Genomic DNA, 11,435 nt, shown 5'->3' on the forward strand with positions numbered 1-11,435 from the left:
GCATGAGAGTCTGCTCCCCACACACCCACTGCACCTGCCTCAGGAGAAACTCCTGGAGGCTGTTCACTAAAGACACTTGGATAGAAGCTGGCTAAATCAAGGATAACAGAGAAAGCAGCAAAAAGAGTCTTGTGGCACCTTATAGACTAACAGACGTTTTGGAGCATGAGCTTTCGTGGGTGAATACCCACTTCATCGGCTGCAGGCTCCTAAACGTCTGTTAGTCTATAAGGTGCCACAAGACTCTTTGCTGCTTTTACAGATCCAGACTCAGACGGCTACCCCTCTGATACTTGATGACAGTGAAGTCACTCATAGGAGCACCCAGTTCACAGTCACTCCCACCAAAGGTAGCAGCAATTACTGAAATTGCTACTCCGATGGGAGGATTGGTCCATGAAGGCCTATGGGGGGATGCAGGGGGTGCTGCTCTTGTTTTGCCAACAGAACTCAGGGCTGAACTAAAGCAATCCAGGGACAAAGATCCCCCCCTCCCCGCACTACAGCACCAAACTTGCTTGGAATGAACTAACACAGGCCACCCACACAAGAGCCATCTGCTGGGGCCTGCAACCACTACTAGGGCCTCTGCCACCTTAGGTCACCACTCCTTTGCCTTTCAGTGGGTGAGGGTATGTCCCAGAGTAGGGAGGACTCAACCCCCAACCTCCCCAACTCCACCCTGGCAGAGCTATGATGTAGTGGCAGCAGCAAGAGCATGTCCAGAGCTCTGTAGTGGGGTGGTGTTGGCCGGGGACATGCAGAGCAGTGTCTTTCAGCAGTCATAGGAGTGGGGTGGTAATGGGCAGTTCCCAACTCAGAGCTACTGTTTCAGGTTCCCTGTAGCCATCACCGCATGAGTTACACCTTTCAACCCACCAGCAGATGGGTTGAAACAGACAGAGATGGATGTTATCTTACTAGTTCAGCAGTCAGGGGCGCTAGGCCTTCATCTAACCCTGACAGAACCCCACAAATTCCACGAGGGCATTCTAGGGAGCATGGTGCTGACTTCTTCCTAGATATTTCCTAAAGGCACATGATCGCCTGTATTGCCCATCTCTTGGGACTCGGGAGGCAACAAAATGCCTGGACATCTGTTGGGAATACACCCTCTCTGTTGTTACAGCTGTGTTTGCTCTCAGCTTCCAAACTTGACGGAGCCCTCCTGCTTTGAAATTCCACGTTGATAACATTTGCAGTTTTTTAATCAAAGCTAAAGAGAGAACTCAAAGCACACACTCCAAGGTACAAATTGATCATGGGGTGGGTCGGGGGGCAGGTGGAAGTTTTTACAGACCAACCCCTGGATGTAGCACTATACCGCTTGCCCTATGCCTCACAGATGAAGTTTTCCATCTTCCTGAGGTACTGGCCATGAGCACATGCAGGTTACTGTCATATAAGCTGTGGTCTGATGCACTTCAGTAGTTCTTCTGTCCCATGGTCCTCTTAACCCAGCTCCTACAGGGAATACGATTAGGGTTTAGCACTGAGCTATCCCAAGGGACCTAGGTGCAGGCCATTTTTTGAAAGGGGAGGTGGGAGAGAAGCCTCCACCAGGGAAATAGAAAATGTTTGATTTTGAGGGCTGGAGTTGCTCTTTGGTGTCACCTTCTAGATGCATCACTGACCAGCACTCAACCAGTTACCCGGTTAATCGAGAACATTAGCAAGCCCCTGCTAACCTGACTGATTAGCTCACATGTATCCATCTCAGCCTCCTGTAGCTCTAGTGAGGAGAGGGAAAGGGGGGGGGGGATAATTAATATGAAGAGCAGCAGAGGTTAAATGAAGCAGTGCTCTGCCTGTCACTCAAGCTCCTTAAGTGATTCCATGGGGTCAGGGCATCCTGCCTTGGGTAAAATAAAACCAAGAACTTCCAGTGAAGGTTGCTTGGGCTAGAGCTGGAAGGGCAAGGGGAGGCAGCACTGAGTGGGGTTAGGGGAAAGCAGCAGCTGATGCGGTCTGGGTGCTGAAAGAGCTGGGCAATAATGAGTGGGGTCTGTGATCAGAGTTAGTTAGGTGCTTTGGGTACAAGGCTAGAAGGAGAGTGATTTAAAGCAAGGCTCACAAGACAGCAAAAATACCTTTAGGGGCCTTATGGCGGTCTAGCAGGATAGCCCATCACAGAGCAACATGCCCCTGCCTTGTAGAGAAAGGTGATGGCCAGGTTACGCCTGTAGAGCACTTAGATGGTGAAGGACATGGTCTCAAACTACTGAGTTACTGTCACCACCCCAGTGGAATTTGCCAGAGGGAAGTGGAGTGCACCCAGTTTTCATCTAGAGATGTAGCACCCCCTATGCTTTAGGAGGGAGACTTCTTCATATCCTACTTATGGCCCATTTATAGATGGCCCGGTGACCTTCGGATCTAGGTGCCACATTAAACCAGCATTACATGAAAGCTAAAGCTTGTACAGAACTTACCTCACAGTAGCTGAAGCTGTATTGCCTCAGCAGCGTTACCATAGTACAGGAGTCAGCACTCCTGCCACTTTGGACTGTTCATCTTTTAGTTAAAGGAGGTAGGGCACTTTAAACACCCCTCCCCTATCCTCTATTCCCAAGTAGGACTAGAGGTCCTGGTTGAAAATGAAGACCATGTTGTCCACAAATATATATTTTCCATTACCGGTCTCCCCCCACCCTTCAATCCCCATCCCCTCCAAGACTTCCACATCAATCCTGAGCAGTTTGAGAGAAGGAATCAGCAGTACATATGCCTGGAATGTGGAAGCCAATGACTGAGGCTTGCCCACAAGAGAGACACTGAGTATGAAAGTACCAGCTCCCATTTTGTGAAACAGAACAGGTGAGGAGAGCTAGGAGTTTGGACCAGGCACACGTGCATCCCTGGAAGAGCAGCATGCTCGCTGCAGGAAGAATGGTATTGTGCACACAGGAGCTGAGGAATTGCCACTTGCTCCCAGCTCAGCTGTCTAGAGCTGCTCTCCAAAGGCCTGGCCAAGGGTAGTCAAGGCCCAAAGGTTTGTCCATTAAAAAGGGATTTTGGGGTATAACTGTACCAGCAAGTGCCCCTAGTAGATACACAGCTTGTACCAACTTAAAGGAACCCTTGAGTACAGTTTATACCAGTTCCCTGAACCAAATAAGCTATACTGGCAAACCCCCTCCAACCAACCTGATACCCGCAAACGTTTTTAGTATCGATCTGGCCAAAGATTCCAATCAGAGATCCTGGCTAGCAGCTGGGGTTCTTCCCCTGCAACAAAACCCCAGCAGCGGAGCCAAGAGTCTTCGAGGCTAACAGGTATCCAGACCACATGCAATTGAGATGTTTTCTGTTTGTGGGTTAAAGTGAAGGCTGCTGGCAGCAAAAAAACAAAAAACAAAACAAAAACAAAAACGCATCTGTGAGAAGCCCTCGGGTCCTCCCTCCCTCCAGTTTCTTGGGATTGGCCCAAATTGCTGCTCCTCCTCTCTGTGCACCTCCCAAGACAAGCCATGTGGTTCAGCTTGTACACGGCCCCATTCCAGTCCAACAGTGGGGAGAGAGTTCAAACATTACTGTAAGTCCCACCAACCCTTCCGCCAACGTGGTAGCCCGTCTGGGTTAACGATTGGGTGACATTGGCTGATATCCTAGTCAGTTCTGAAAGGATTAATCACCCATGAAATTCCTCTACTCAAATCCACTGTAGGTTCACTAGTAGGTGGAGACTTCCCATTCCAGCTCTGCCTAACCTGCAAGATAAAAATCCCCCCAGAGGTCAATTATATCAACTTTCAGGCCCCTAGGCCTGTGCAGATGAAGATTTACTTACCAGCGCCTGCAGCAACAGTGCTTCCATTTCACAAAGCTATGGACACTGTTGGGACTTTCCGCTCTACTTAGGGCCACCCTGGGTCATGCTACCTTCAGCTTGGTCACTGGCAGCTTTATTAAGTTTAGCATCCTTCAGGCACCTGATGGTGCTCCAAGAGATCCCAGCTACTAAGCCCGTGAAGAGAGGCAGCCAGCATAGGAATCTGCCTCAATCCCAGGGACCTCTTGAGGATATTTTGCTAGAGGCCAGCCAGAGCCGCCTATGTAAGATATTACACACTGGCCAGGCCTCACAGCACATAGGTGTAAAGCCAGGGTCCATTCCAGCTCAGCTCAGCTCCCCTGTTATTTGCCAGTTGATATGGATGGACAGGAACAGCACTAAGGAAGCCTTTGCCCTGAAGGTGGAAATGACTGAGGCTGGCTGGAGGAGCAGCTCTCAAGAAGCTGAAGTGTTCCCGGTTCCAACAGCAACCATGATGAAAATGACCAAGTTTTGCTCCTGGAGGAGAGCTGGGAGTTTGGACCAGGCACATGTGCACCCCTGGACGAGCAGCGTGCTCTCTGCAGGAAGAATGGTATTGTGCACACAGGAGCTGAGGAATTGCCACTTGCTCCCAGCGGCAGTGGAAACTGAGCTGGTGCAAGTTTTATTGGCAGCAACTCATCCACAACACTCCTCCTGCAATGGGATCAGCATCATACAGGACTAGAGGGAGAAGGGGAGCATTGAGGCAACAGGGGAATTTATAGGGGAAACATCCATTCTTTTCCCTGCATGCTGCCACCTCCATACCTTCAAGAAGGGAGGAGACAGCTGCTGAGACCTCCTACAGCTTTATCTGCACGGGGAGGATGTGAGGGAAGGGAGGTCAAAGCACAGTAGTGGGTGGAGCATGCAGACAGGCAATATTATGCTTGTGGGCTGCCTTCACCATCAGAGACTGGGGAAGTCCAGGAACTGCCTCCAATTTAACAAGTTGACAGTGCAGTAGAAGCAGTTTATTTTGAGGCTAATTTGCATATGAAGTCTGCTTTAAAGGTTGCTGCGTACTTTCCACTGCTATCGGTATCATCAGAACTGGCTTGTGCCTTGGTGATGGATCAGCTCCATCACCAAGGCACAAGCCAGTTCTGATGATACCGCAGCAATAGGGGCCATACAGTCCTAAACTTGCTATAGTGATGCACCGCCCTCTAGTGGTCAAACACTTGAAGAGGCGTAAACAGCTTTCGGTTCATTCAGTAGACCAAGCAACAGGGGCGGGTTTTGGGGAAAGAGGAGGCAGTCAGCTACCCTCTCCCAAGAGTACAGGCTAGTGGAGGGGACACAGCAAGTCTTGGCCCTGGCACAACTAAAGCTGACCTCTTAGGGGTCAATAGTTTGGTTTCCAAACACTAGGTTGTGTCTCGTAATACGCAGAGAAGAGCAGGAGGGTGGTCGACTGGGAGGGCCCAACAAAATTAACGGCTGTGAAAAACGTGTCATGGACAGTGAAATCTGGTCATGTGTGTATAGTACTTTTATCCTATACAGATTTCACAGGGGAGACCAGTATTCCTCAAACTGGGGGTGCTGAACCAAAATGGAGTTGCGGGGGGAGGGGGAGTCACAAGGTTATTGTACAGGGGTCACAGTATTGCCACCCTCACTTCTGTGCTGCCTTCAGAACTGGGTGGCCGGAGAGTGGCAGCTCTAAGGCAGCAGCACAGAAGTAAGAGTGGCATCCCTATCAGGGGCCACCACCCTCCAGTGGGCCAGTTCTGAAGGCAGCATGCCATCAGCAGGAAGGGTGGCAATACCACAACCCCCCCTACAATAACCTTGTGACACCCCCCTGCATAACTCAATTTTGGGCTAGGACCCCTACAGTTATTTAAATCTGAACATTTCAGTGTTGTATCTGAAATCATGAAATTAATTATTTTTAAAATCCTAATACTGTGAAATTGACCAATGTGGACTGTGAATTCAGTAGGGCCCTATCAATTGGAAATCAGGCCTCCTGGGTTCAAGCTGGTGGCAGAGCCAGGGGGTTACAGTATGATTGCAGGTAAGTCACTGGATCTTTTGACATCACTTCATCCACCTGGACTGTCCTCCTCTGTAAAACAGGGTTAGTTCCACCAACCCACCTCACTGGGATGTCAACAACTAGTGAAGTTTGTGGCTGTACAGTCCTTTGAACATGTAAAGTGCTATAATACTTAGCATTTATTAATTTTCCATATGACAGGTGGCTGTGGGGCTCTGTGAGGGCTCACAGGTCCCTGGAAAGCAGTTTTATGTATGCGTGTGTGCATTTAGTGACATGCACTGTCTCAGCTTTCCTACAGGGAACTCCAGCTGTTGCTCATAACTGCATGCTTCTCAATTATACAATTATCTGAACTCTGATTATCCAAGGCAGAGTGGTTTGCATAGTCACTACAGGGTTACTTCTCTGTAACTAGAGCACTCAGCTCAAGTGATGGATTGATTTACTGAAGTAAGGAGAATGCTCCAAACAGACCACAACTATGGCTACCTCAGCTTCTCACCTTCCTCCTCATCTTGATGTCTCCATTTAGTGAAAGATCTCACTTAAAGTGTAGAGTGTAGCAACAGCATAGGTGCTGACTTCCTCAGTTCCTGAGAGGTGTTTGATCCTGCTGACCCCAGACCCTGCCCCCATCCCTCCTTTTCCAACCCCCATGCTGCTGAACAGCTAATCTGTAGCAGATGAGGCAGTGGGGGATGTGCTGATCCACAAGGCCATCAGTGGGTGCTAACCACCCCCTATTTTTTTTCCTGGTGGCCCTAGAGCACCCATAGAGTCAGCACCTATGAGCAAGGGGGAGTGGGAGTAAGGACACTGAGGAAATCTGGGGTTAGGCAGGGTGGCTGGGTGAGAAGGAAGCATTCAGGCCTCCATGGTTGTTGTGGGAATAGTGTGATGAGGCCTTCTAAGGTCAGTGAATATGTGTGCTTCTGGTTACTGGAGGAATTAGAACTCTTGGATTCTGTTAACACAATACAGACAGCACCCTGGGCTAAACTAAGTGGCACTTATTCAAGTACCTCCAGCCCCACAGTTTATTTAGCCCTGAATACACTAATTGCCTTGAAAACAAGACCTGTCTCCTGCCTACAACTGTAATGGCATGAATTAAAAAAAAAACAACAACCCACAAAACAAAATTTCTAGTGAACACAAAGCACCCCTCACCCAAAGTTCCAAACAGTGGGAGGCGATGTTTCCACAATACCACACCAGTAATTTCTCACAGGCAGGCCTCTCTGGCAGCCTCTGTTGCCCTATTAAGAGGTCAATGCCAGGTGCTTCTTACCACATCCCCAAGCCCCCTGGCGGTGTGACCATCACAAGAAGATTCTTATACAAAGGAGAAAGGACAGAGCAAATATCGCAGTGCACAAGGGTTGGGTTGTGGTGTTTTTTAAGCAAATCTCTTTATTGCAGAAATACTCTCTATGTTTTAGATCTGTACATGCGTTTCTTCCAGTAGGAAGAGGTTCCTAAAAAGACAAAGAAAAGCTCAGCAGGGGCTCCACTTCCTTTCTGCTCAGCATATGGCTCTTGTTTGCCAGTTCGGATGCCAACAAATAAACCACCTTTGGGGACAAACCTCTAGTTACTACAAGAGATGGAGGGAAATGCTAGCTTCACTTCAGAGCAATAAAAAGGTGCTGCCCCTGTAAGCATCAGGCTGGAGGGATCTGTACAAAGAGGAGGGGGTTCAGGAAATAATCACCTTAGGAATGCGATAGCAACCTTCCTCAGCGCTTGCTGCCTACATAGAGTCACCTTTCCCTGGAGGGACAGCATCTGGGGTGAAAGGGAAGTGCAGTTTCCATGGATCATTCAGTCCTTGGCCCACTGCTGAGACTACCACTCCCCTGGAGGCTTTTGCACTTCTTTACTCTCTGTCAAAGGAGCAGCAGCTAGCCAGCCTACTCCTTTAGTTGGAATTGGAGACTATGCCTGGAGAGTCAGTGCACAGGGCTTCATGCTACCCTGATACATGGCACACATCACTATTGAAGGCAGACTCACCCACCAGGCACCTGTACCCTAGACCACGATCACATTCCATAGCTAGAAATACCTTCACAGGCCAAGTAAAGTAGCCCCCACCTTCCCCTGCAAGAGCAATTACTTCCATCCACCACTGCAGGACCATCCCTCCCCAAGCCTCCTATGCCAGTGTGAGAGACTGGGGACCCCAGGCCAGCTCCTTTTGGGAGGTGGGTGGAGGGAATTCTTTAGAGCTGCCCCTTGCTGCTGGCCAGTCAGCACAACAGCCAGATCCCTTTCCCTTCGTTACAGAGATACCAACCTCAGACATGTTGGCAGGTGTCACTTATCCCTTTATGATCCCCAAAATTGAGCAGCACATGCACCAGGAGCATGAACACCCCAACCTCATTTGAGTTTCCAAGAGGGCAGTAGGCAAGACAGAGCTGCAGTCACAAGCTGGCCATTTCAGGGGCTTTGAGGTGGGGCCTGAAGAGGAGGGTAAATGGAAGCTAGTACTCTGAATATTGTAAGCAGTAACTCCCCTTTTTCCCCAGGTCTCAGTTAGCAGCAGCAGCATCACTGCACACACAACCAGACGTCCAGGCACCAAGCCTCCCCATTTCCTCACCCAGAATGGAGCCTGCAATCCAACCATCTGCTGTTGTGTGGAGCCAGCTATTGAGATATCACTGTAGCGACTCCCCTTAAAGCCCATGATCCAGATACCAGTGAGAGTGATTCCAGGTCCCATGGCCATTAGTCAGCAATCCAAACAAGGACAAACTCTTCCCTATACCCATGACCAGGACTCCAGTGGCAGCCGTCCCGCCTGGCCAGCAATCGAGATACAGATGCCTTTGTCTTAACATCGTAATTAAAAAGAATTAACAATCGTAGATTGCATACTGGAAAAATAATTAGTCATCTCTGCTATAAAAGTTGGCAACCCAAGAACATGCCCAGCAGAGCCTGCCTGGGCTGAGTCCACAGACACCTGTGCTATTCAACCGTCTCTAAAGTGCCACTGAGCCAACGAGAGCCAGTGAAAGGGAGGACTAGGGATGGAAGAAGGGGCTCTGAGATTAGCGAAGCCCAAAACCCATCTACCTCTGTTCCAAGAGCAGCTTAGCAATGACATCACAAGCTGCTGGATGGGCCACACCTGGAACAAGTCGGCTTGGCTCCTTCCAGGAGGCTTCTAATCTAACGAGAAGGGGAAGGGAGCTACGTGGAAGGCAGCGTTTGGTTTACTCCAGAAATGGGAGGAACGATTTTGGGGATCCAGGGGTGTCTGAGCATAGAATGTTCTAGATTTAGTCTGAGTTGGATGGGGGTAAGGGCAGGGAGAAGACAATGTGAGGCTAATTGGAAGGGAAGCATTCTTTCACCCACAATGTACTCCAAAGGGTGACCCATCACCAGTAGGCCAAGCCCTCAGTCTTCATGCTGGTTCATTGGATTCCCAGCTCACGTGGTGAAGAGAGGAGGTGTGGGGAGGAGGATTATTCTATTGTAGGCCTGATGGACTGGAAGGGAATAAAGATGGGAAGGAGCCTGTTAAACACAGAGTTAGCAGTGAAAACTTCGTGCCCTCCCAGGTTGATCATATCATATGATGCAAGATAGATAAGTGGCCCGCTTCACAGAGTAGGAACTATCCAGAGACAGGAGAGGGGCTGCCCAGGGCCCTGATCACCAGAAGATTCATATTGTATTATGCCACTACAGTTCCTCGGTGTTGAGAGAAATGGGATCTCACTGGAGTAATGGTCAGTGTGATGGGACAGTCAGAGGGGGTTGAGGGCAGGAGGAATGTTCTGTTTGCGCCTCTGTGGTGGGGTAGCTCCAGGATCAGAAGACTCATTACTTGGGTACTTTGCTGTATTCTTCTTTGTGTATGTTCTTGCAGAGTGAAATGGCCAGCACCATCCCCAACAGCTGGAAAACAGGTATTGGGGAAAAAGGAGAGAGAGTGTGTCAGAAAACAGGCAGGCTGAGCGGGAAAAGCAAGCAAGCATTTTGTGCTAACTGGGGTGATCCGAGTGCAAGACAGGCAGATAGCTAGTCCTGCTGCCACAATGGGCTGTTAACAGCCAGCATGAGGACACTGCTGCACAAAGAGGTGTTTAAAAATCTTTGCTACTCTGGTTTAGCCTTTTATATGGGTATCACTAGGATTTCACTAACTGAGACTAGTTACCCACATTCTTCTTAGTTATAGACACGATGGATTCCCAGCTACGCTAGCAAGACCCTGGGCAAGAGAGACTCCCAGAACAGCAGCTAGTACTTGGTTAGATTCACCTTCCAATCAGTAACCTACAGATATTGAACAGTCTCAGTTTGAAGGGTACTCTCATTGGCTGTTGGAGCTTTGAACCCATTCCAATGAGCATCAGAGCTGTGGTCCCACCCTGGCCAGGTCTCCAGAGCCTGAAAAAGTGACCCAATGTTTAGGTTAGTGTGTGCAGCGGGTAGTGGAGACTCACCTCAATGACAGCAACACCTGTGCAGACTCCAAGGATGATGCCAAGGTTGTCCTGTAACCAGTTCTGCACATTACTCATGCAGCCCTAGGAGGGAAACAATTACAGGGGGAAGGAGAAGTAGGGTAAGAGTCTACAAACATCTGAAGGGTGCAACAGAATTATTAGATACAGATAAACATGATTTGTTGGGAGTGGGGGAAGTCAACAAAACTTTTGTAAAAGGGAAGTCATGCCTCACCAAGCTACCAGAGTGTCAACAAATATGTGCATAAGGGTGATGCAGCTGATACAGTGTACTTGGATTTTCAGAAAGCTTTTGATAATAAGGTCCCTCATAGGTTCTTAAGGAAAACTAAGTTTTGGGACAGGAGACAAGGTCATCTCATAGATCAGAAACTGGTTAAAAGATAGGAAACAAACAGTAGGAATAAATTATCAGTTTTCATAATGGAGAGAGAGAGAGAGAAAGAAACAGCAGGGTCCCCCAAAGATCTGTACTGGGACCTGTGCAGTTCAACATATTAATTCAATGGGATGGAAAAGGGGAGTGAACAGTGAAGTGGCATAGTTTGCAGATGATAACTATCTCGAATAATTTTGTAAGTCCATAGCTGAGTGGGAAGAGTTACAGGGGGAATCTCGTGAAATTGGGTGACTGGGAAACAAATTGACATATGAAATTCAACACTGGTAAGTGCAAAATAATGCACATTGGAAAAAATAATCCCAGCTACACACAGTGATGGGTTCTAAATTAGCTGTTACCACTCAAAGATCTTAAAAGAACCATGAATAGTTGCCTGAAAACCTCAGCTCAATGCACATCAGTGGTCAAAAAGGCTAAACAGAATGTTACAAACTATTAGGAAAGTAATCGAAGATAAGACAGAAAATATTGATGCCATTATATAAATCCAAGGTATACCCATGCCTTGAATACTGTGTCCAGTTCTGGTTACTTCATTTCAAAACAGATACAACTGGCAAAAGTACAGAGAATGGCAACAAAAAATTATTAGGGGTGTGGAACAGCTTCTATATAAGGAGACATGAGAGTGGGTCCGTTCAGCTTAGAAAAGATGACTGGGGCGGGGAGAGGGGGAAATAGGATATAGGTCTATAAAATCATGAATGG

The 11,435-nt window shown here is 48.4% G+C and overlaps 1 protein-coding gene across 1 annotated transcript in view; it reads right to left on the reverse strand.

The window, feature by feature from the left end:
• Nucleotides 1-7,212: 7,212 nt before the first annotated feature.
• Nucleotides 7,213-11,435, reverse strand: part of CD82 (CD82 molecule) — a 65,687-nt gene continuing 61,464 nt past the window's right edge. The window contains exons 8-9 of the mRNA XM_039537316.1: nt 10,301-10,384; nt 7,213-9,749 (exon numbers count right to left, since the gene is read on the reverse strand). Coding sequence (XP_039393250.1) covers nt 9,675-9,749; nt 10,301-10,384 — 159 coding nt within the window. The 3' untranslated portion in view covers nt 7,213-9,674. The remainder of the gene's footprint in view (nt 9,750-10,300; nt 10,385-11,435) is intronic.

This window comes from Mauremys reevesii, linkage group 4, assembly GCF_016161935.1.
Source record: "Mauremys reevesii isolate NIE-2019 linkage group 4, ASM1616193v1, whole genome shotgun sequence".
Taxonomy (NCBI): domain Eukaryota; kingdom Metazoa; phylum Chordata; order Testudines; family Geoemydidae; genus Mauremys; species Mauremys reevesii.